The 26518-nt window shown below is 36.2% G+C and overlaps 2 protein-coding genes across 2 annotated transcripts; both read left to right on the top strand.

Annotated features, from left to right (window-relative positions):
- The first annotated feature begins 1309 nt into the window (after positions 1 to 1309).
- Positions 1310 to 3606, top strand: gtf2a2 (general transcription factor IIA, 2). Its single transcript, XM_051113918.1, has 4 exons — positions 1310 to 1498; positions 2123 to 2227; positions 3046 to 3172; positions 3262 to 3606. Exons 1-4 carry the CDS (start codon positions 1427 to 1429, stop codon positions 3285 to 3287), a joined length of 330 nt encoding a protein of 109 aa, XP_050969875.1. The 5' UTR covers positions 1310 to 1426; the 3' UTR covers positions 3288 to 3606.
- Positions 3607 to 4294: 688 nt separating this feature from the next.
- On the top strand, positions 4295 to 26434 carry trpm1a (transient receptor potential cation channel, subfamily M, member 1a). The gene is made up of 27 exons (XM_051114669.1): positions 4295 to 4533; positions 7469 to 7545; positions 8883 to 9081; positions 9207 to 9420; positions 9627 to 9751; positions 9885 to 10056; positions 10371 to 10545; positions 11111 to 11234; positions 13367 to 13439; positions 13603 to 13703; positions 13855 to 14028; positions 14204 to 14338; positions 14692 to 14742; positions 14977 to 15117; positions 15374 to 15403; positions 15557 to 15849; positions 17437 to 17665; positions 17757 to 17888; positions 18333 to 18470; positions 18555 to 18683; positions 18768 to 19019; positions 19133 to 19307; positions 20837 to 20857; positions 20959 to 21103; positions 21232 to 21434; positions 21530 to 21662; positions 23501 to 26434. Exons 1-27 carry the CDS (start codon positions 4444 to 4446, stop codon positions 24696 to 24698), a joined length of 4929 nt encoding a protein of 1642 aa, XP_050970626.1. The 5' UTR covers positions 4295 to 4443; the 3' UTR covers positions 24699 to 26434.
- The last annotated feature ends 84 nt before the right edge of the window (positions 26435 to 26518 follow it).

Raw genomic sequence — 26518 nt, forward strand, 5'->3', positions numbered from 1 at the left:
AAAACCAGTCTTTAGTAGCACGGGTTTATTTGTAGCAGTAGCCAACAATGCATTGTATGGGTCCATGAAGATATTTTGTAAATGTCCTACCGTAAATATACAAAAACGTAATTTTTGATTAGTAATATGCATTGCTAACAACTTTATTTGGACAACTTCAAAGGCGATTTTATCAACATTCTGATTTTTTTTTTTTTTTTTTTTTTTTTTTTTTTTGCACCCTCAGATTCCAGATTTTCAAATAGTTGTATCTCGGCCAAATATTGCCATATCCTAAAAAAAAAAAAAACATAAATCATATATTGTAAAAACGTTAATTTGGTGTAAAGTTGCTTTGCAACGAAATGTATTGTGAAAAGTGCTATACAAATAAAGAAAGAAAATAAAATAAATAAAAATAAATCAATGGAAAGCTTATTTATTCAGCTTGATGTATACATCTCAACTTTTTAAAAATGGACCCTTATGACTGGTTTTGTGGTCCTGGGTCACATATTATCATAAATCAATACATTGTCAAAATCTTTGTTTACATAACTGACAAAATCACATCTTGATTGTAATTGATAAATTACTTATTAAATTGCCTATAAGCTGTTTAATATTTTAATTCAATCATTCTTTTCATTGGCATTGTTATCTACCTAACACGGTAAACAGGTAGAGAGTTTTGCTAAAGTAGATTATGAAGATTAAGACATGATTAAAAAAAAAAAAAAAAAAAAAATCAAAGACAATTTTATTTGTGACCTCTTTATAAATAAAAAAAAAAATCTGAAATCTTTTAGTTTGAATGAAATCAGTCTCAGGGAAACAAAAGTGTCCAAAGTTTAAAAAAAAAAAAACCTGATCTATGAACATTAATTCAGAAATGTACAGTATACAGCGTCTTACAAAGGAACAAATGGGGACGTTTATAAATAATAATGGCTGGACTTGTCATCTGCCGCCATCTACTGGTAATGTAATGTCATAAGTCTGCCAATTTAATGTCATAAGTCAAATCATTATTTTCTCTTTCAGTTAATATGGATGGAAAATAAAGAGTGGTAAGAAATAAGGCTATGTAAATGTGAATAATAAACATGCAAACATAACTCTTGTAGCTATTTAATGTAAAATTTACAGAGGGCTGTCTAATGGAAATCAATTATAGCAAAACCATTTTGTTTTGTTTCAAAATTAACCAATTAGAATATTAATTTTCGTTTTTCATGTTAAAAGAATTGTATGAACCCTCGTATTTAGATCATTTGTATCCTCCTCCCTCTATGACCGGAGATTTATGTCCCTCGCGTGTTTCCGTAGCGCGATCGGTCTAAGTTTGGATTTTGAGGAAGTGCTCGGCCAGCGGGCAAATCACAAAGCATCAGCGAAGATTCCACGGTTATTTTAACCAGAACAGCGTACGCACTGAAAATACACTATGGCATATCAACTCTACCGAAACACGACACTCGGGAACAGCCTACAGGAGAGTCTTGATGAACTTATTCAGGTGAGAGTGTTGAATCAGTGTGAAGTTATCTAGCTTGACGGCTAGCCAGCGCAGACTGATATGATGGATAAATAGAGATAACGGAATAAAAACGATTGCTGCCCATCCACTCATCTACTTTTATATCATATCTTAGTGTTAAATCCTGTAATTTGTTCTGTTCGTGGTTAATGATGTATCGATTCGTTAAAGTAAATGAGTGTTAGCTAACGCCAGCTGTGTTTGTAATTGAGCTGTTTTTCATCACAGTAACGTTCAGAGCTGCCCGCTTCAGTGAGGGATAAATGAACTATTTTAGTGTTTCTTAGATGTTTACGTGAAATATTGTTTATTTTACTTTCACATTACCTCAGACTGAGGCATAACACTCAGTCATGCCTTTCTGTGTTAAATAATAACACTCATACAGGCAGACTTTGCTCTTTAGTGTGAACGTGTTTACGTCCAATATTAACCGTAATTTAAGATGGAATAACGTTACCTGAATGAGTCCACTCAAGAAACTAGAAAGCTAATTATTGTTTAATCAAACTATAACAACAGGGAAGCTTAATAGTGTGTTAGATATGAATGAATTCTCTAAGTAACAGAACAAATTCAACTGTATCTTCCGTCCTTCCACAGACTCAACAGATCACACCACAATTAGCCCTCCAAGTCCTTTTACAGTTTGATAAAGCCATCAACACAGCACTGGCCAACCGGGTCCGCAACAGGGTCAATTTTAGGGTAAGTCAAGTTAATGTGATAACCTTAAAGGTATAGTTTACCCAAAAATGAAAATTCTGTTATTGATTACTCACCCTCAGGTCGTTCCAAACCCATTAGACCTTTGTTTGTCTTCGGAACACACATTAAGGTATTTTTGATGCAAACAGCAAGGGTCCTACCATGTTCAAGTCACAGAATAGTACCATGAACACTGACAGAATAGTCCATGTGACATCAGTGGTTCAGTCAGAATTTTATGAAGATATGAGAATGCTATTTGTGCACCAAAAAGCTAAAATATCTTAATTCAACAATTCCTCTCCTCTGTGTCACCCTTGTGCCATTTTGGAGAGTATCACAAGGCATATGTGTGCTTTCCTCTAAACGTAAACAAAGCGCAGCGCACACGTTCTACTTCGGCATGGTCACGCACATGCGTTGTTTACATGCAGATCAAAGAGTGACGTGGAGGAAGGTAATTGTTGAATGAAGTTAATTTAGTTTTTTGTGCACAAATAGTATTCTCATAGCTTTGTAAAATTGCGGTTGAACCACTGATGTCACATGAACTATTTTGTTGATGTTCTTGGTACCTTTCTGAAGGCTCGAATTTCATAAGAACATCTTAATTTGTGTTCCAAAGACGGAGGTCTTACAGATTTGGAATGACATGAGGGTGAGTAATTAATGATAGAATTTTCATTTTTGGGTGAACTGTCCCTTTAAGGAAGAAGTTTATGTTTTGTCTGCTTATGCAAGTTATTTGGATAACTAGCTCTGTCTTGAACTGGACGTAGTTGTGAAACTAAAATCACTGCGCTTTGTTTTGTCCACAGGGATCTCTGAACACGTACAGATTCTGTGATAACGTCTGGACGTTTGTTTTAAATGACGTTGAGTTCCGGGAGGTGACGGATCTGGTCAAGGTGGACAAAGTAAAAATTGTAGCATGTGATGGCAAAAGTAAGACATTTGATTCACTTTGCTGATGCTAGATTTTCAAACTTACAGTGTTGTGATGCAGTCCTGATTGATTCTTTTCTCTGTTATAGACACTGGGTCTAATGCAGCTGAGTGAAACCAAGGTGGAGGAAGAAAGAGAGAAAGAGAAGTGAACTGAAGTTGCTGGCTGATGGGAAGGATGAAAAGAAAGGAAGTCGAGGCACACAGCGGTGGGGACTGTGTATATATTATTTATTACAAGAAACAGTTCTCCAGCCTTCATACATCAACCTGTTCAGTGGAGGACTGACAAACGTGTGGAGCACATAAGGCCTTGGATGTCACATGAAATTTTTCTTTTTATAAATAAATATATATAATTTTCATAGAAATGCCGATGCTTTTCAGTTTGTTACTATTTAGCTTATTCTCTAATAAACTTGTTTTAAATGGTTTTTGGCTTCTCTTGTTGTAAAGAAAGTTTCTTTATCCACCTTTTTCTTTGCAAAAGAGCGCATGCAGCCATTTGTAAATTTTAATGGTCTGGCTTCCGGCCTCATCCGTGTCCAGCTATGTCTAGCAGTACAAAGCTCAGTTTGCTGCTTGATATTGCAAATTGGTAATTCTTACCATACTATTTTAATGTGTAATCTTAATTATGAGCATATTGGTTTATAGTGCAAACAGTTGTAACATTTACTGCACATAGTTTTTATTCTCATCATTGCCCTATAGCTGATAATGAACTGGAAGTCTTACCCCTAGGCTGGATACTTATGAGCTTTTTTCTTCAAATAAACAAGATAATAGAGCTGTATCTCGGAATGAACCATTTTATAATTTGAGTCATCTGATTCCATCACCTGAACATTGGTACACGTGATTATGCTGCACCATCCTGTTTACAGCTAAGCCCTGCATTTCGGTTTCCTAATACTTCCTAGGTCATGACCTAACCATGCATTTTTTATATAGCATTAGAGCCATTTTTGTTTGACTTTTACCCAGATTTACCTTCAATCACCATTTATTAAATCTCCTGCATTAAAGAGCATCACTCATAGGGCAACTCCATTAAGCCTGATTACACACGCACACACATACAGTAGTTGCGGAAGGGGGTCTTTGTGTCAGCGTCATACTATTTCCATCTTCCTGTGTCTGTGTTAACCAGTCTGGCTGTGGAATGCAGGAGCTGGACATCACTCTTTTCAGTTGTTGGTTATTTTGTCTGCTGGTCACTGAGACTGTAATGTTGAATGGTGATGGCTGGACTTTAGGAGCTCATAAAGATGGACAACAGGGGATTTGGACAGAAAAAGGGCAAAGAGGGGTCTTTTAAGCGTGCATCTATTAAACGCACATCTTCTGGCTCACAAAAGGTAAGAGACCTTTACAAGCTTTGAATTCCCTCCGTTTTCCACCTGCTGCAGTTGTCTGGGTGATCTTAAGTTGATGAAGAAAATACCTGTACTTAATTATGTTTGGGAGCAGAGCCAGCTAGGAAGTCTGTTGCCTTTTAAAAAAACCAAAATCTAATAACGGTTGTGAGTACCTGGAATTGTTCCCACCTTTCACCAGCTATGCCTTTGCTTGCAGATGCCTGATTAACTTAAGTGATGTTATCCTCATGTTTAATTTGTTAAGGATTGGGCATGTTTGAAGATTTGACTGACTTTTGCCCTATACAAAAGCAGTTTAGAAGTTGATGTTGCAGGTTTGTGTAATGTCACTAAAAACCAGGGTCTCCGTTGGTTAACATTTTATATCTGCGGTGATTTTGTACATGTGTGTAAACTAATTTGGTGAATGCATTGAATCCAGTAGAGGTCTTGATCTCTTGAGTGTTGACTCATAAACGTGCACAACCTGTTTTCAGCATTGTCCTCTAATCTCTGATAATGGCCCAGTAAAGAGCACTGGCCTGGGTAGCTTAAACCCTTGTTCTTTCTAAAGTCTCAATCTTATGTGATTAATGCAGAGTCCTGTGGAACGAGTCCAAACACAAGTGGACAAAACACACTTAGTGGTCTTACAATGGCCCTGAAATTATTTCAAATCAGCTTGCGTTTTCAAGGGAATGGAAAACAGTGTTCTGGAGTTTGTGAAAATTCAAGGTTGCATTAAAGATTCGAGCAAGGTCACGATTCACTTGACCTTCTGACTAAAATGTTCCATCCTTGTCTAGGTACAAACTGACGAACACCATTTTCTCTTATCGAACTCATACATGCTTATTATCAGCGTTTGCAACTGAACATGTTCTGTAAGAACGTTTGCTAATTCAGTGTTCCCAAAAAAGCACTTTTAATCAGCATTATCAACAACAGTTCATAATAATAACTCCCAGAATCATATGGTTTAAAGGAGCCCTTGTGAAAAAGAAAGGCTTATCAATTTTGAATAAAGACCCCAAAACCCTTTTACAAAATTCATTGGAACTGAACCCTGTGATATTTTATTGTATTTTATTTTTGTAACAGTGTGGAAATGTTAGTCTTCATTTCCTATTGGCCGACAGAGTTGATTTGCTCTTTGCTTGATTTGCTTAGATGAGGATTATCTGAGTTGAGCTTCTCACAGAGCTCCTTTATGTAGCTGCTCACGGGGTAGACATGTGTTAATGTGAGAGCTTTGAGGGACTAAATTGTAATTATGGATCAGTGGGAGCAGATTTTTCTAGTTTTCTCTTTCCAGTCAGTCCTTATCAGGTGGCTCATCTGGGGACAATGTCAGCTATGTGTTTGTGTAGATTAAACAAAAAAAACATTATCTTTACAAATAATCATTAAAGATCATTTTTCTGCAAAAAAAAAAAAAAAAGGATTTTATTTTATATTTTATTTTACTTAGTATACCATATTTGTGGCTTAATATTATATAAAAATATAAATATAAACAAAAATTCCTATAATATTGTTTATGCCGTTTCAGAGAGTGGTTTGTGTGACCGTGCAGCTTCACCTTCCACATGGGAAATTCCACATGTGTGTTTCTATGACTAAACCCTTTAGGATTTGGGAGAAGTGAAGCGCAAAAATGCCTAAATCCAAAGATGTCAAAAGCTGTCGACAGATGTCTAAACACAAATCTCATATGTGCTTGGGACAGAGCCAGATTATGTTTTAGCGATACTGCTCTTTGTGAATGAGAGCGCTTGCGCTTAAATGATTTCTGTATGAGTTTATTTTTAATGTGGTGCTGCTACAGCGCTTTCTAAAACAGGTGAAAACTTGGTTACTGTATCTGATATAAATACTACATTTTTGCAGTAAGGACTTGAGGCACTGGCATCTTTCATATGATTCCTATCCAGTCCAGTTTACCTCAACAAACAGCATTAAGAAGAGGTGTGGAGGGGCTAATGGGAGAGATTAGCATGTTGACCAATGAGGCAGATTAAAGAGCCCCTCGTCTCAGAGTAGGCTTTAGTTTGTGGTGTTCCAGTGGATTGGTCATGAGGTTCCAGCAGGATTATCTTCAGCAGTGGTCATGGGACTCTGAGACTGAGGTCCAGCACACGTGGTCCAGACCTCTGCTTCATAAATGAAGGCCACAGGCAGTTGAAGGCAGGCTGGAGGAAGACTTCATGACAAACCTGCCATTATGCAAGCCTTTTGTATTTTTCTTTATCTTCAAGGGTAAGTGCCTGTCTAGCAAGATTAGAAACATTCAGATATTTATTGGTGGAATATTGTCAGATAGATCCTCCACAGCAGGATTCCTTTTTAATGATATGTTTGGCTTGATGTTGTAGCATTGAAGGTCGGGCGTATTTCTGTAAATACGCTTGTGTTACACAAGTAATAGCTGGTTTGTTTATTATATTTGTGGGTATGTATCACAAGCATGTTTTAATCTTTCATATTATCTTAAATATAAGTGCAATTAAAATTCTTAACAAATATATGAATAGAGAGTAAACAACTGTGAGTGGGAATAGTACTACTGTGTATGTGACTGTGCATTGACCTAGAAGGGTTCAGTTGTTTTCATAATTTTAATGTCTAAAGTGATTTCATTTACCCAGAGTGCTTTACAGCCTTTGTGAAAACCCTGAACACACTTTCGTATTTGTGTGCTGTATATATAGGTAACAAATATAATCTCAATCTTCTTACAATTTGTGCTGTTTGTGTAGTTTTCCACATTGTTAGTCAGAAATCATTTAATAAACAGATAAGCCACTGAACAGCTTGTTCTTTTTTGTAGCTACTGACAAATTAAAGTAATGGATTACAAAAGAGATTTAGGAAATGTTTTGACATTCCACTTTAAATGACTGAGTGAACTGAATTCTGCTGTTTTGTCTTGCAGGCTCAGAGGGCATGGATTGAAAGGACATTTCTAAAAAGGGAGTGCATTCACATATTCCCCAGCAAAGAGCCCAACAAGTGAGTAACAGTGTTGTTATTGTAACACTAAAATTAAAAATGAACCTACTAAAAATAATTAACTGAAATAAAAATCAAATATTAAATGAAAAACTTTAAAGAAAATAGAAAAATGTTGGAAATTAGATGAAAATTCAGTCTTTAATTACTCACCCTCATGTCGTTCCAAACCCGTAAGACCTTTGTTCATCTTCAGAACACAAATTAAGATATTTTTGATGAAATCCGAGAGCTTTCTGACCCTGCATAGACAGCAATGCAACTGACATGTTCAAGACCCAGAAAGGTAGTAAAGGCATCTTTTCATTAAATCAAAAATTGGTTTTTGGCTTTTAGTATGAATGTTAGCCTTAATGTTATCTATAAGTTGGTGTGCTCCAAAACAATGACAAAATTCGCCTTTAGAAGATATAAGCATTAAAAACGCACAGTCTCTAACTTCTGCAAATATGGATTAACGATTTGGATTACATCACCCTGCACTTCAGCTTTTCATCAAACTTTCTGTTCAATCAAATCCTCTCTAGGATCCGAAGCGTCCCGCCCCCTACATTATAAATAGCTGAAGCTGCGGTTGAAATCGGTCAGTTGTTAACAGAATTTGTATTTTCTGTGTTCTGAATGGCAAGTAGTGCACTATAGGGGATAGAAAACGATTCACAGTGTGGTTTCACACTGTGTCACACGAACCGCGGCAGCACGCTCACAGCCTGCTCCGGTCCAGAGACAGGATAGCACGGAGTGGATCATATGCACGTCTCGGCGCAACCACAAAACGTATGGGACACATTTAAATTATACACAGAATGCTATTTTATATATAGATAATGCGATATTGATGAGTCTGTCACTGTCATAAACTGTCAAATGCGGATTACGCAGCTGTGATAAAAAAAAACGAAACACTATTGGCTATTAAAAAAAGGGGGCGGGACTGCTGGATATGTCCCACCCTCTCTTCAGTTGAAATTATGTCAACACATACAATAACGCTGAGTGTTTCAAAGCAAGTAAGTGGACCATTAAGGTATAAATTGTTTAATAAAGTCATTATTTTTGTTTTCTTTGCTTGGTAAATGTATTCTCGTGGACTATTTTAACAATGCTCTTGCTCTTACTACCTTTCTGGGCCTTGAATGTGGTAGTTGCATTGCTGTTTATGCAGGGATTTCATCAGTAATATCAAATTTTTGTTCCCGAAGATGAACGAAGGTCTTACAGGTTTGGAACGACATGAGGGTGAGTAATTAAAGATAAAAATTTATCCCTTTAATGAGCTGTGAGTGAGCTGTTTTTGCGATTAATAGTGGCTTTTTCCTTGTTGCTAATTGTTGTAGGTGTTGTTGCGGCCAGCTGGTAAACCAACATGTGGCTATTCTTCCTGGTTCCACCATTAAGGGTGCAGAGGAAGGCCAGGGGGTGCAGACCGAGCCTCCACAAGAGAAATGGTCGGTTGCTAAGCACACACAAGCCACGCCCACTGACGCATACGGCATCATTGAATTCCAGGGAGGAGGTCATGTCAACAAGGCCATGGTATTTTGCAGATAACCATGTGATTCATTTGTTTTTCACTGCACAAAAAAGTGTGCATACACTTTAAATATTTGATCCCCTAAAGTCATATCATTTTCTCTCCTCTCTTCCATGTTTATCATCAGTATATCCGTGTGTCCTATGATACTAAGCCTGATAACCTTCTGCATCTGATGGTGAAAGACTGGCAGCTGGAGCTGCCCACCCTGCTGATCTCTGTGCATGGAGGCCTGCAGAACTTCGACTTGCAGCCCAAACTCAAGCAAGTGTTTGGAAAGGGCTTGATAAAAGCAGCAGTTACCACTGGAGCCTGGATCTTCACTGGAGGAGTTAGTACAGGTGGGTGTTTCACAAAACAAAGATGTGCAGCACAAAAATAAGAAGGTCAGGTCATAGTGTGACCTAAATGACTTAATTAAATGGTCCTCTGTTCCTGTTTCAGATACTGAATCATCTGCTTTCCTGTTGAGCAAGAAACTGCGAAAGACTTCACCACATGACACACTAATAATTGAACGCTTATTCCCTCTTGTCACATTACACAGGAGTGATTCGGCATGTAGGAGATGCGCTGAAAGACCACTCCTCCAAGTCCCGTGGGAAAGTGTGCGCCATCGGAATTGCACCATGGGGTATTGTGGAAAATAAAGAGGATCTGATCGGACGAGACGTAAGTCATTTGTGTCAGTGCACAGGAATGCATGTACATGTTTTTAATCAACATAAGTGGATGTTTGAGGCTTGGCTTGGTGAGGTTTTTGAGCAATGCATCATCACTTTGTCTGCGTTTTTGCTTTGACCAGGTGACTCGACCCTACCAAACCATGTCTAACCCTCTCAGCAAACTTTCTGTGCTTAACAACAGCCATTCCCACTTCATTCTGGCTGACAACGGCACTCATGGAAAATATGGCGCGGAGGTCCGTCTGCGCAGGCAGCTAGAGAAACACATCTCTCTGCAGAAGATCAACACACGTAAGTAACTTTTAGAGAATGTTTAGTAGCTTTTTTAAGTAAGTTAAACAGTTTTATTGAATCCATCGAGTCAAAATGGAAAGAAACATTGTTGGAGTCCATGAATGTTGATCTAGTGATGGAAAGCCCAGTCTGTGACCTCCTGGGTTTCCCTTTGTCATCCTATGCCTGGAGTTCCTGATGAGGCTGGGACAGCAAAGGGAGGTCCAGATGTCATCCCATACTACAGTTTTGATCATGCCTAATGTCTAATTTCATGTCTAATCACTGTGTATATTTGTACATAAGTATGTTTTACTTGTGTGTTTGTACAGGTCTGGGTCAGGGGGTCCCTTTGGTGTGTCTGATCCTTGAAGGAGGGCCGAATGTAATCTCCATAGTGTTGGAGAGTCTGCGTGAGGACCCTCCTGTACCTGTGGTTGTGTGCGACGGCAGCGGCCGAGCTTCAGATATCATTTCATTTGCTCACAAGTACTCAGAGGAGGATGGGTAAGGAAAATATTTATGATGATTCAGTGATTATTAATGAATTTTAAAGGTGCAATTATTCAAATGTTTTATTTTCTAAGGCAAATTCACTACATGAAAGGAGAAAATTAAGTTTTTACCAATAGGTTATTGTGCTGTTGAAAAAAAATCATATTTATGACCCTGGATCACAAAACCAGCTATAAGCTATATAATAAATAAGCTTTCCATTGATGTGGTTTGTTAGAATAAGTCAATATTTGGCCGATATACAGCTATTTGAAAACCTGGAATCTGAGGGTGCAAAAAAATCTAAATATTGAGAAAATTGCCTTTCAAATTGTGTTCTTAGCAATGTATATTACTATTAAAAATTAGGCTTTTATGTATTTATGGTAGGAAATTTACAAGATATCTATCATAGGAACATGATCTTTACTTAATATCCTACTGATTTTTGGCATAAAAGTAAAATTGATCATTTTGACCCATACAATGTATTTTTGGCTATTGCTACAAATGTACCCATGCTACTTAAGACTTAATAACTCCTTCTCTTGGTTTCCATTACCTTGTTGTGGGACAGGTTGGTTAATGACAGTGTTAGAGACCAGCTTCTAGTAACCATACAGAAGACATTCAACTACAACCGGAATCAGGCACAGCAGATTTATCTCATGGTGATGGAGTGCATGAAGAAAAGAGAGCTGGTGAGTAAAACATAGGATAGAATGGCAAGACAACAGATTAAAGACAACTATGTTCAAGATTTTTGCGATGATATAACATATACTGTGTGTTTATGACAAACGTTCTGTTTTATATTGTGTTATATTTCACCGATATGATAATAAACATGACTGTTATTCATTTGGCCTCATTTGCCTTTTTCATATCATACATTTTTCTTATTATTTTCTTATTTTAATTTTTTTGATCTTTTTTCTTATGTTGTTATTCCAAAACATCCAGCTCACAATTTGCCATCACATTTCCCTGTCATCCCATTGAGTGCTTTTGTCCTTCATGAAAATATAGACATGAGGTTTAAAATGATTTCCAAAACCTGGGGGCGTTGAGGCAAGTTCCTCAAAGCCATGTGAAGAACACGTGATTTATGGGAAAATTAGAAAACACATATTAGTAAATACATTTGTTCATCTTGGCTGTTCTGGGTAGCAATTTGTAGTGTATCAGATCTTACTTTTTTGAAGTTTAAGGTATTGAATATGTTATCTTTAGGAGCCCTGTAAAAATTTTACGTAATGTAATATATAAATGCATGTTTTAAACACAATGCGTCAGTATTCAGTGTCCCCTGATCAAATCATTATGATCTCTCTGTTGCTCACATTTTATCTGTCTGATCATTTATTTACTTTAAACATACATATACATACCAAAACATAATTTAATACATTTCTGTCCAACCATAATAATTAAAAACAGTTGTGGAAAAATGAATAAACAAATACTATAATTGTTTATTTCATGTTTTTATTTATCATTAAGTATTGTGATCCTGATTTATGCTTGTCCTTCACAGAGTTACTCTACTGCTCAATAGGTTGGGGTCAGTAAGATTATTTTTTAAAAATGCAAGAATACATTAAAAATAATCAGAAGTGACAGTATAAGGACTTTCTTAGAATTATCAAATAATTCTGAAAAAAAGTACCACAGTGTCCACAAAAATATATCAAGTATTTTCAACACTGATAATAATAAGAAATTAGAATATTATGATTTTTGAAGGATCATGTGATTGGAGTAATGGCCTGCTGGAAATTCAGCTTTGCCATCACAGGAATAAATGACCTTTTACAAAATATTAAATTGTGATAATGTTTCACATTATTACTGCTTCTGTGGGATTTTTGATCAAATAAATCCAGCCTTGGTCAACATAAGAGACTTTCAAAAGAAAGAACTTACCATTTCCCAATCTTTGAACAGTAGTGTATATATATATATAATTCTATTCATATCCACATTTTTCTTTGATGTGGAAGCAAGCCTACACTGTAAAAAAAAAATATGTAAAATTTACGGTAAAAAAAACAGCAGCTGTGGTTGCCGGAATTTTACTGAAAAAAAAATATGGTATCAGCGTTTTATGTTTTACAGTTTTCATAATTAACATAAAATGTTAATGTACCAGCCTACTGAAGTACTGAAATCTGTTTTGAACTATTATAATACACTGGTTACCACCAAAAGCATGTGGTGATGAGAAAGTCACATTAAGAACCAAAGCTCATCACAAACAGCTTTTAAATATTAACATATATAGAAGGTGCAGAGTGTCATTCACTCAACACTAAACACCGTCATGGTAACACACATGAAACTGAATTAATGCAATAAACAATTTAACAACAATAGATGTAACATACAACCCTAATGTACAAAAATGCTAAGAAAAGTTATTTCAACAACAACAAAAAAAAAAAAAACATTTAAAAATAAATGTAACACAGGGAATTCTGGGAATGTCAATTTACTTTTACTGTTAACCATTTAACAGGATTTTACTGTAGCATTTTTACAGTTTTTTACCGTTAAATTCACGATCAGCTGCTACAGGGAAATAATGAGAAGAATAACAATGTGCACTACACGGTAAAACTGTTTGCATTACAAACCAGTGCACTCATAATTAAGATAATACATTAAAATAACATGGTAAGACTAACTAATTTGCAATATCAAGCAGAAAAACAAGCTAAAAACAGCTGGATGCAGATTTTTTTCCCTATGGGAAGAAAAGGTGGATTGTATGTTCAGTATACTATATTATTACATGCATTTCATATGGTTTTTACCTTTTGTGCTGTAACAGATCACAGTTTTCCGCACGGCCTCAGAAGGTCAGCAGGATATTGAGATGGCCATCTTGACTGCTCTGCTGAAAGGTGAATTCTTGTTCAGACCACATATCACACAGTTTACAATAGGACAATAGGACACATCCCTAAAAAAAGTACATTGTTTGTATCAGAATATTAATATTTGTTTAAAAGCATTTTCATTCAGTTTATTCGCTCTTATTCCATTAACAATCTTTGGGTTTGTCAGGCACAAATGCCTCAGCTCCGGACCAGCTGAGTTTAGCTTTGGCCTGGAACCGTGTGGATATTGCTCGCAGCCAAATCTTCGTCCATGGACAACACTGGCCTGTAGGTGATGCCATGCACAGGATTAACTGGAACATAGCGTATAGATTGTCTACAGAGAATCAGTAGTCACATTATATATATTAATACATATAGTGTTTGTATTCACTATTATAAAATCATTAAATACATATTTACACATCTCTATTATCAGCCTGCTGGGTCCCTTCCCACCTCATCCACGAGCCAGCAAGATAAACCAAAGAGCCCCATCGCCACCCGTGCCAGCAAGGGTAAACCTGTCAGGGCCAAGAAGGGCAAAGGTGCCAAATCTAAACCTGAGCCTCCGGAGGAGACTGATCCTAGAAAACTAGAGCTGCTTAACTGGGTAAGATTTATTCTTCACTAATATTTTGTTAGTGAGTATTTGCTCTGCTTACCACTGAATACACTGCTGGATGTGTGTATATTTTAGTTAAAGTGATTCTGTTTATATGTGTGTGTATGTTCTCGCTGGTCAATTAAATTTTCTGTGTTTGTCTGTGTGTTGATATATAAAATAGGTTAATTCTCTGGAGCAGGCCATGATGGACGCACTCGTGCTTGACAGAGTGGATTTTGTGAAGCTCCTTATTGAAAATGGCGTCAACATCCACCATTTCCTGACGATCCCGCGACTGGAAGAGCTCTATAACACAGTTGGCACATAATCATATATTTATGGAATATTAGAGGGTCACGTAGCTGCTGTGTTTTACTGTGCTGTCTGTTTTAATGATTTATTTATGTTTCAATGATACAACCAATGACAAACATGACCCACATGTCCAGTCATTAGAGCTTTCACTGCTGTCCCCTCATCTCTTTCCATGCAGTATGCTTTAAAAATGTCATTTGTGTGTTCAGTATTATCCATTATCATATCATATTACGTAATCTGTTGTTGAGGAGAAAGCACTTAGCCCACCAACATCTGTGTGTTTTACAGAAGATGGAGCCTAATGGGCTTTTCCCTGAATTGTGTATATGGTTTTATAATTTTTTTATTCAGAAATTAGGGCCGACCAACACACTGCATTTTGTGGTCAGAGATGTAAAAAAGGTAACGTTAATTATTAATCATTTCTGCTATGAGCTTTCTTGTTTTTGAGACTATCACAATGAGTTAAAACATATTTTTCAGTAATTTTATGGCCTATTGTTCTAAAGAATAAGACTTTAATGTGTTTGGATTTATGCATGTGTGTGTTTGATTGTAAGAGCATTGCATAAATAGTTTTATTTCAGCAGTAAAAGAACAAGTTACTTTATGGTGTTATGACATTCATTTCTCCAGGGAAACCTACCACCAGATTACCAGATCACTCTGATTGACATTGGCCTGGTTCTGGAGTACCTCATGGGAGGAGCATATCGGTGTCACTATACTAGGAAAAGTTTCCGCACACTCTATAATAACCTCTATGGACTGAAAAGAGTGAGTTACCAACAACCCGTTATACCCTTATATATTCATGCATATCTGAAAATACAAAGTCATTTTTTCCTGCAAACACATTATAAAAAAAAAAGTAAAACAAAAATGACTGACTTGTCAGTTAATGGGCTGACTATCAAAAATATAGATAATTAGTAATAACTTGTTTCTCAGGTTCCACACTTTTGAGAAATTCAAATAATAATAATAATAAATATATTAAAAAATAAAATATCACATTTTCTGTCTCTTTTAGCCCAAAGCTTTGAAACTACTGGGTATGGAGGTAAGCCACAAAAACATTTAAAATAAAAATGGCAGGTATTTTATGTATTCATTATCAGAAGTATGTATATACTCTCACACAGAAGAAATCTGACTGGTAGCTAAAACGTGTAGTATTTACAGAGACACAATCACTTCGTTTTGTTTTTGAAAGGATGATGACCCAAGACCTAAAGGCAAAAAGAAGATGAAGAAAAAGAAAGAGGAAGAAATCGACATTGACGTTGATGACCCAGAGGTCAGTCGATTCCAGTACCCGTTCCATGAGCTGATGGTGTGGGCTGTTCTCATGAAGCGCCAAAAGATGGCGCTCTTTCTCTGGCAGAGGGGAGAAGAGGCCATGGCCAAAGCTCTGGTGGCGTGTAAACTCTATAAAGCGATGGCGCACGAATCTTCACGGAGTGAACTAGTGGACGACATCTCGCAGGATCTGGACAATAATTCAAAGTAGGCAATTATTATATTATATTATATTATATTATCAATTTATTTTACAATTTATATAGCATATAGTACCAGTCAAAGGGGTCGGTAAGATTTTTTAATAGAAGTCTTCTATGCTCACCATTGCTGCATTTATTTGATCGAAATCTAGAAAAATGGCAATATTATTTAACATTATTAGCCTTTTGTCTAAAAAATGTCTTCCATTGCAATTTATTTTAAAATGTAATTTATATCTGTGATGGTAAAACAGTTTTCAGCAGCCATTACACCGGTCTCACATGATCCTTCAGAAATCTTGCTAATGTGCTGATTTGGCGTTTAAGAAAAAGTTATATTGAAAACCATTGTGATACACCGTGATACATTTTTTTAAATTTAACTGAAAAATTAACTTAACTTAAAATTAACTTAAAATAACTTTTTTTTTTTTTTTTTTGAAAATAAAATTCAGAAGAACAGCATTTATTCGAAAGATTTTTTTAATAACATCATGGCTGTCTACTGTCACACTTAATCAATTAATGCATCCTTGCTGAAAACAAAGTTGATTTCTTTCAAAAAAATATAAAATAAAAATATAAAAATGGTACTGACCCCACACTTCTGAATGGTAGTTTTATGTATTTACATTGCTGTTTTGGGGCAAAGTTTTGCAAAGTTTGGGATTAGTTTTAATGTTTTTAAAGACATTTCTTCTGTTCATCAAGGCTGCATTTGTTTGATTAAAAAAATACAGAAAAAAATAGTATTATAAAATATTTATTATGATTTAAAATAATTTTCTATTTAAATATACTGTAAAATATAATTTATTTATGTGATGCAAAGCTTAATTTTCATCATCCATTACTCCAGTCTTCAGTGTCACATGATCTTTCAGAAATCATTCTGATTTATTAACAATATGCTGAATTATAATCAATGTTGTTTTTGCTGCTTTTTGGAACTTGTGATACTTTTTCAGGATTCTTTGATGAATAAAAAGTTTTAAAATATATTATTATATATTATATTTAAATATTATATATTTTCCAACAATAAAAGTCTTTACCATCACTTTTTATTCATTTAAAAAATCCTTGCTGAAAAAAAAGATCTTTAACATTTTTTTTTACAAAATTATTACAAAATATATGCTGTTCTTTTTTACTTTTTGTTAATACTGATAATAAACCACCATACTAAAAAGATTTCTAAAGGATCATGTGACACTAAAGACTTGAGTAATGATGCCGAAACTTCAGCTTTGCATCACAGGAATAAATTCTGTTTTAAAGTATATTAAAGTAGTATAGTAAACAATCATTTTAAATTTCAATAATATTCCATAATATTACATTTTTTTCTGTATATTCAATCAAATAAATGCAACTTTGATGAGCATAAAAGACTTCTTTAAAAAAAAAAAAAAAAACGGTAGTGTATGTATTCATTTATTTAGGAAGGGCAAAACAATATTAGGTTGCATGTGGCAGAATAGAATAGAACAGAATAGAATGGAGCTGTTTTTAGCTTTTACTTCTAAACTAAACTGTTAACAAAGTGTCATATTTCATAAAACCTCTCTCTTCTCCCTCTCACACTCAGGGAATTTGGTCAGTTAGCATACGAGCTGCTAGATCAGTCGTACAAGCATGATGAACAGGTGGCCATGAAGCTGTTGACGTATGAACTGAAGAACTGGAGTAACTCCACCTGTCTGAAACTGGCTGTAGCTGCCAAACACAGAGACTTTATAGCCCATACCTGCAGCCAAATGCTGCTCACCGACATGTGGATGGGCTGTCTACGGGTGGGGAAGAGTAATGGACTCAAGGTCTGCAATCCAAAATAAACACACTACATTTATGAGTCACTGACTCTAAATATTACATGTCAACATTTTTATCATTTCATATGATTCCCAGGTAATCGTTGGAATCATCTTTCCTCCAGCCATTCTTCTCCTAGACTTCCGAACCGGAGATGATCTGTCTTACCAAAACTCCAAAGACAAAGAAGAGCTTAAAGACAAAGAGGATGATAACAAATCTGGCAAGGTAAAAATATGTACATTTTTAACTATATTACAATGTAATTTTTTTTGTTTGTTTGTTTACAAATGTACTGTTTTTCTCTATTTTTAATCAAATAAAAGCACATTTGGTGAGCATAAAAGTAAAAAATAATTGTGCCGACCCTAAACTTTAGTTTACAGTGGCTTCTTAAAGGTCCAGTATGTAAGATTGACAGATAGCGGTTGAAATGGGTACTGCAATCCCGTCCCGGAATCTGCCCGAAACCCACATTTCAGAGTAGAATTACTTGCATTATTTTTCAGAGAAACAGCTATGTAAACAACATGTTTCCCAAATATCTACAAACATATTATGTTATTTTTAGGCTTAAGAAGAGTAAAAAACATACATACAGCACCGTTAACTTTTACATGGATCTTTGAGGTGAAAGTTAGTAAAACTCTCAGGGTGGATATTTATTTTCAGGATGGCACCGTGAGCATGGATGGAACATCTAAGAAAGGTGATGAGGAAGATAGCAAAAAGAAACAGAAACGAGTGCCTGTTGGGAAGAAGATTTACTATTTCTATAACGCTCCATTTACAAAGTTCTGGTTCAATACGGTGCGTGAAAACACATCAAAATTGTTATAGCATACATTTTCAAATCATTAACTGCAAAAACATAACGATTATGTATCTACTCAGACTGCTTACCTGGTATACCTGATGCTGTATAATTACATCATCCTGGTGAAAATGGAGAGATGGCCATCACTGCAGGAATGGATTGTCATCTCCTACATTATCACACTTGGATTGGAGAAAGTTAGACAGGTGAAGTACACAAACAAAAATGTGTTACTGCATTGTAATATTTCTGTTTTTACGTCATTGGACACAACATGTGCTTGTGTGTAGATCCTGATGTCAGAGCCAGGAAAGCTGAAACAGAAGATAAACGTTTGGCTTGAAGAGTACTGGAATATCACCGACCTGGCTGCCATCACCACGTTCCTCATGGGACTGTTACTGCGATTGCAGAATGAGCCTTACATGGGATACGGACGTGTCATCTACTGTGTAGACATCATCTTCTGGTACATTCGTGTCCTCGATATCTTTGGAGTTAACAAGTATTTGGGACCATATGTCATGATGATTGGTAAAATGGTGAGAACTAACAGAAAAACACATTAATGGCTTAAAAGCATTTGATTCTGTTTTCTGAACAATAATGATATGTTGATGTGTGTGTGTGTGTGTGTGTGTGTGTGTGCTTACAGATGATTGACATGCTGTACTTTGTGGTGATCATGCTGGTGGTTCTCATGAGTTTCGGCGTGGCACGTCAGGCCATCCTGCACCCGGACGAGGAGCCGACGTGGCGCCTGGCGAGGAATATCTTCTACATGCCCTACTGGATGATCTATGGCGAAGTGTTTGCTGACTCGATAGACCGTAAGACTAGAATTCATAGTAAGATTCTGTTTCCTGATTCATGTGTGGATGATCCGTCTCGTCTCATTCCACCCTCTCTGTATCTGTGAACTATACAGAAAGATTTGTGTCTCATCTCCTCATCATTTGAACACTCTGCCATGACATTCACCCTCTACTGAATCGTGTGATGGACTGAGTGTGACAGTGCTGGTCTTTACCTACCCCGCTTGTGAGTTTCAGGTGTTTATGTCTTGTAGCTGTTGATTGTTGGCATTTTTTCTTTATGTTATGGCATTTTTGATATTGTAGCATTACTATTGTTGCTTTGCTTAGTTAAATTGCTGCCTGTATTATTCTCATTTGTGAGCAGCTAAATGAATACATGTAAGTGTCAATGTATGCAAATATATAAAAATAGATTTCCAGGGGCATTTTTTTACATTTGTGAGGGCAATTTTTATAATCACCTTGTTATTATAAAAACCATATGCTGTCTTTATTGTCAAATACTTAAATTTTCCCAGTTACTTTAATCAATATTATAAGCTGTTGTCAATAACAATAGACTGCTTAAATTGTATCTAAATTATACATGTAAAAAACAGGAACTCATAGGGTTGCAATATTATGACAAAAATCATAATTGTAGATTATTGCTCTTTATAGTGTAATAATCATTATTAATATCGATATAGAAAACAATATAAAATGTTTCTGTTTCGTTCTGGGCACATCACATTCTGGGTTCATAGACGAACATCCATGACCTTAACCAAGTCTAGCCCAAGTTATGCAAAACTCACACCATAATCACTGAAACTACGAAATTACCAGTGCATTCCTAAATTCAACAGAAACGCGTTTGATTGGCTATAAGGCTCAACGCTGCACAAAACAGAATGTAAAAGAAGTTTAATGCAGTGTTAGCGAATCTAAATATAATACCACGAATTGACACTTTCATTCATTTCTTTTTTATCGCGACCGCCGTAATATATTGTTTAATTAGCTGCTATTTTAATTTTAAAATTAAAGATAAAAATGCTGTTTTTAATGGTACAGAACATATAAAAATACATGATGGTAGTTGTACAGAAATATGTTAAAGTTACTATATTAGAGTAAGCACAACTTATTGTGCAAACCTACACTACCGTTCGAAAGTCTAGGGTCTGTTTTTCATGCTTTTGATATAAGTCTCATACTCACCAAGGCATTTATTTGATAAAATACAGTAAAAATAGTACTATTAGGACATATTACAGGTTTAAATGGTTTGTTGTAAAATCGTTTTGTCTATGCTGTCACTTTTGATCAATTTCATGCATCCTTACTGAATAAAAGTATCATACTGACCCCAGAATTTTGAATGGCACTATATCTTTCTTCACTTAATTAAAATGTGAAGTGTACAAACATATTTGACAGTGACTATTTTAAAATATTTAACTTGAATTTAGATGTCTGGCTGATTGTGAAATGATAAATGATTTTGTTTTCCATAATCTTTATCTGTGCTTTTTCTCTTTCTTTTTACATACTCTTAGTCTATGCGATGGAGATTAATCGTGAGTGTAAAATTCTTCCATTAAACCCACAATTAAATGTAATAATCAAACTCTGTAGAGCCACATCATGGTTGCATCATAACCTCTGTTATGTATGGCAGCACCCTGTGGTGAAAACATGTATGATGAAGATGGGAAGAAGCTCCCTCCATGTATACCAGGGGCCTGGCTCACACCTGCCATCATGGCTTGTTACTTATTGGTAGCCAACATCCTACTAGTCAACCTGCTCATTGCTGTATTCAAGTGAGTCAAAGACTAAACACAAAATGTAAGCACTGTAATGTAAAGCAATGATGAGCCATAGTACTGTAGCACACTATTATGTTCTCATAATATCATTATAACACTGAAAGAACTCATTTCTTTCACAGTAACACGTTCTTTGAAGTGAAATCTATCTCCAACCAAGTGTGGAAGTTCCAGCGCTACCAGCTCATCATGACTTTTCACGACAGGCCCGTGCTTCCTCCTCCCCTCATCATCTTCAGCCACATATACATTGTGTTGAAGCGACTGTGCTGCCGCTGCAGGAAGAAACAGGAAGGGGAGCTGGATGAGAGAGACCGCGGGCTGAGTTATTACTCCTGTTAACTCATTTTTACGGCTTCAGTGTATCAATGTTTTAGTGGCCTATTTTTAAACACTTGTTTTCTTTTTTTCTTTTTTCAGAGTTGACTCTGAGTCCAGAGGAACTGAAAAGTCTGTATGAGTTTGAGGAACAGTGTGTGGAGGAGTACTTCAGAGAGAAGGAGGACGAGGCGCAGTCTTCCAACGATGAGCGAATCCGAATCACTTCCCAGAGGTACTGGATGAAAAACAACAACTGCACCTGCAAATGTAACGTCAGGGCTTAACAATAAGGATTTTCTGTGGTTCTGAATGATCATTTTTTTATTGTTAGCAATGCATTTTTCTTAAATGTCCTGTCTCAATGGAATGTCAATGGAATGAAAAATGTAGTGTGACCACCTTTTATAAAACATTTTTAAAAAATAAACCTTAAAGGGATAGTTCACCCAAAAATGAAAATTAATCAATGATTTACTCACCCTCAAGCCATCCTAGGTGTATATGACTTTCTTCTTTCAGACAAATACAATCTAAGTTATATTTTAAAATGTCCTGGCTCTTCCAAACAATGTCATTGAATGGTGATCGATATTTTTAAGCAAAATAAAGTGCATCCATCCATCACAAAAAGACACACACAAAAAAAAATTGTGTTACATTTTTTCTCATTTTTATTCGTTGACGAAAATGTAAATAGATTTTCCTCAGAGTTTTGTCATTCATTGTTTCATTATCGTCTCATTTTTATCTGTGAAAAATTAACTCTGATCAACACAGCTCCGGGGGGTTAATAAAGGCCTTCTGAGGTGAATCGATGCATTTGTCTAAGAAAAATATCCATATATTTAAAACTTTATAAACTGTAATTTCTATCTTCCACTAACTGTCAAACACGCGCTCAACAAGAGAGTGCCATTGTTGTAGTAGATGATGTAGGACCAAGGTTGCCAGGTTTTCACAACAAAACCTGCCCAATTGCTACACAAAACTAGTCCAACTGCGTTTTGAAGGAGGTCCCCCATTAAAAATTGCTTTCCGGGACATAAAATACACATTTTTTTTGTTAGGTTCCCCTGGTAAATTCGTATTCCAGGGGCTAAATATGATGTTATTGGGGTCACTTCGACCCACGGACGCACGTCCTGATTTTGCTGAGTTAGATGTGTTCCTGGCTCAACATATTTTGTTGACCCTGGAACAGCATTTTAATCCAAAATGTTAATCTTGACCACATCCCTACACCTAAACCTAAACTTACCCATGATTTATCTCTAAAATCAGAGGAAATGAAAGATGAATGACACTGATGTACAACCACCAAACACTGATTGTAAGCCTAAACTTCATAAAAACTATAAACTGTTTTTTCAAATCTGATATTGTTCCAGGGTCAACAAAGATGTTGATCCAGGAACATGTCGTACTTGGTAAAATCAGGTTCTGCACCCACGGACATCAAATCTCGACAACAGCGTTAAAGTAGCCCAATTCTGCAGAAAAAATGCGGACTTGGCAACACTACATAGGACGTAGGTGTAGCATAAGCTCAGGTGACAAGTGATGAAGGTGTAAGCACAGAGGAGAGAGCAAAACAAAACACAGGTCAGGAATTAGAAGTACAAAACGAGGATTTGTATAGAAAAATGTTGCAGGATTTCTATATAACCCAAGGCAAGACTGGTTTTCCTTTCCTGTAAACAAAATTTGGTTTTCATGAGACTAGTATATTCTCACCAGAGTTTACGCTAAGCCTACATCCTACATCATCCACTGGAAAACCACCCTCTCTTGAACGCACATGCGACAGTTAGCAGAAGCTAGATATTATGTTTTTTAGTTTTAAATATGGATATTTTTCTTACAAAAATGCATTGCTTCACTTCAGAAGGCCCTTATTAATCCCCAAGAGCAGTGTGGAGTACTTTTTATGGTGGATGGATGGACTTTATTTTTCTCCAAAACCTTTACCATTTGACACTGTCTTTGGGTCAGTCCTTATTGTTGAGCCCTACATTTAGACCTATTGAGGTTACAACAAACAACCATCATTTAAAATACTTTTTGTCCCAGGGTCGAGAACATGTCCATGCGCCTAGAGGAGGTGAATGAACGAGAGCACTCCATGAAAGCCTCTCTGCAGACAGTAGACCTGCGCTTGGCTCAGCTAGAGGAGTTCTCCGGCCGCATGATGCATGCGATGGAGCGGCTGGCTGGCATTGACCGCTGCGAGCTGGTTCACGCTCGATCCGGGAGCTCTATGGCCGTGGACCAATCCGGCCTGCTTCGCCGCAGTAGCATCAACAGCGCAGACGGCTACAGTTTGTACCGCTGGCACCTGGATGCCGAGGACCGCGGTGAGGAGATGTCAGGAGACAGGAAGGGCCATGCAGAGAGACGCGGCAGCATTGGCAGCAGCGACTTCCTACTAAACCCTCAACAAGCTTCATGCTACGGACCCACGCTGGACGTAGTGCCCCTCCGGCAAAGGACACGCTCCAGCTCCAGTGTGGACATCCTCATCTCTCCTTGCGAGTCACAAGACAGAGACCAGACCTCTCAATCCCCAAAACTCACCTCTGGTCAGCACACTAAAGACACTCAAGCTCAGCTAGAAGCTGGAATAGATGTAGCAGTTTCACATCCTCTGGAAAGGGCGAAATCCTTGAGTCTGTACCCAACTGAAGCTCAGAGTAACTCCCTTTCGTATGAGAACAGATCCCAAAGTGGTACTTTGTACGTTTCGATGCCACAGTCGAGGTTGCGTGATCCAGGGAATACTTGGGCTTCGGAGCCCCATGGCCTGCAGGATCAAGCAAGCAGATCACCAACACTAGGTCGCTGGCCACCACGCTTCGATGACAAAGTTCATCCCTCCCCATTCAGCCTTTCACCCAAAACAGGCCCAAGAGAGGCCCAAGATGAAGAAGGTTCTTCTAAGGAGAGCAAGAGGACAATAATGCAACAAGGGGAAAGTGAGGAGAAGAAAGATGGGGATCAGTCAGAGGTCAATAGCGAAAGCACCAAAACGGGAGGAGAAGAGAAGCGAGAGGAGCTGATGGACTCGGATCACTTGTATGTAGCGGAGGACAGGATGTACCCCTCGCTTAGATCTAAGAGTCTGAACACTAACCCACGAAAGGTGAAGGCCAGAGGGAACATCCTGGATAAACCTCGAGCTGCCAGTAGTGTGAAAGACCTGGCAGGGGCTTTTGAAGTCAACACCAATGACTATAAACCCTCCAGAGAGAGGACGAGCACGCAGACATGAGCAGTCACGCTGGGATTTTATCTGCTGTTGCAAGATCATCGCAGTAGTGCTAGCTAAAAAAAGCTGATTTTCATCGTTTTCCAGTGTGGAACACACTTCTAACTAACACTAGTTATGCTTGTGCATTGACATCTTAGCTAGCAGGCCTATTTTCACACATGTATAATTATGAGGTACACTGCCATTGAAAATTTTTGGATTAGTAAGACTTGTAATGTTTTTAAAGAAGTTTCTTATGCTCATCAAGGCTGCATTTATTTGATCAAAAATACAGAAAAAAACAGTGTTGCGAAATGTTATTACAATATAAAATAATGGTTTCTATTTTAATATACACTACCATTCAAAAGTTTGGGGTCAGTACATTTTTATTGTTTCTTTTTTTTTTATTTATTTTTTTTATTTTTTAAGAAATTAATACTTTTATTCACCAAGGATGTAGTAAGTTAATAATTAAAAGTTTATTAAAAGTTAATAATAAATAATTGACATTGTTATAAAATATTTATATTTTGAATAAACACTGTACTTTTTAAACTTGTTATTCATGAAAGAATCCTGAAAAAAAAAAAATCACAGGTTCCAAAAAATATTTAGCAGCACAACTGTTGATATTATCCAACATTGATCATTCTAATAATAAATCCGCATATTAGAATGATTTCTGAAGGATCATGTGACACTTAAGACTGGAGTAACAGCTGATAAAAATTCAGCTTTTCATCACAGGAATAAATTCTATTTTAAAGTATGTTAAAATAAAAAACATTATTTTATATTGTAAAAACATTTTGCAATATTACTGTTTTTTTTTCTATATTTTTAATCAAATAAATGCAGCCTTGATGACCATAAGAGACTTCTTTAAAGACTATTACAAGTCTTACTGACCCCAAACTTTTGAACGGTAGTGTACTTCAAAGTACAATTTATTCTTGTGATGCAATGCTGAATTTTCATTATTTTCAATTTTTCAGTCTTAAGCATCACATGATCCTTCAGGAAACATTCTAATTGACTTATTATTAGAATTATCTATGTTGGCAACAATTGTGCTGCCAAGTAATTTTTGAACCTGTGATACTTTTTTTCAGGATTCGTTGATGAATAAAAAGAACAGCATTTATTCAAAATATAAATCTTTATCTATAAGTCTATCACTTTTTATTAATTTAACACATCCTTGCTGAATAAAAGTATTAATTTCTTTCAAAAATAAAAAAAATGTACTGACCCCAAACTTTTGAAAGGTAGTGCATATTGTTAGAAAAAAACTTCTATTTTAAATAAATGCTGTTCTTTTTAACTTTTGATTCATCAAATAACCCTGAAAAAAAGAATCAGGTTCCAAAAAAATATTAGGCAGCACTGATAATTAATCAGCATATTAGAATGATTTCTGAAGGATCATGTGAAACTGGATACTGGAGTAATGATACTGCAAATTCAACTTTGATCACAGGAATAAATGAGATTATGTATATTAAAATAGAAAAATTATATTTCTATTATATTCAATATTATATTTTTTTCTGGATTTTTGATCAAATAAACAGCCTTGATTAGCATTCAGACTTTTCTTAAAAAATAAATCTTACTGATCCCAAACTTTTGAACGGCATTGTACGTAATTTTAATAATAAAACCTGGTATGCAAAAAGGGAAATCGGGGTCTACCTCTGTGTTGTAGATATCAACTATCCCGTTTTTTCAAAATAAAGGGAAATTTAACTTCAGTTATGCTGTTCATTATTCAGCAACTTCACATCTTTCCAAATACCTAATAATATAATATTATATAAATTCTATTTTATTACTTG

Source organism: Labeo rohita, chromosome 7, assembly GCF_022985175.1.
Source record: "Labeo rohita strain BAU-BD-2019 chromosome 7, IGBB_LRoh.1.0, whole genome shotgun sequence".
Taxonomy (NCBI): domain Eukaryota; kingdom Metazoa; phylum Chordata; class Actinopteri; order Cypriniformes; family Cyprinidae; genus Labeo; species Labeo rohita.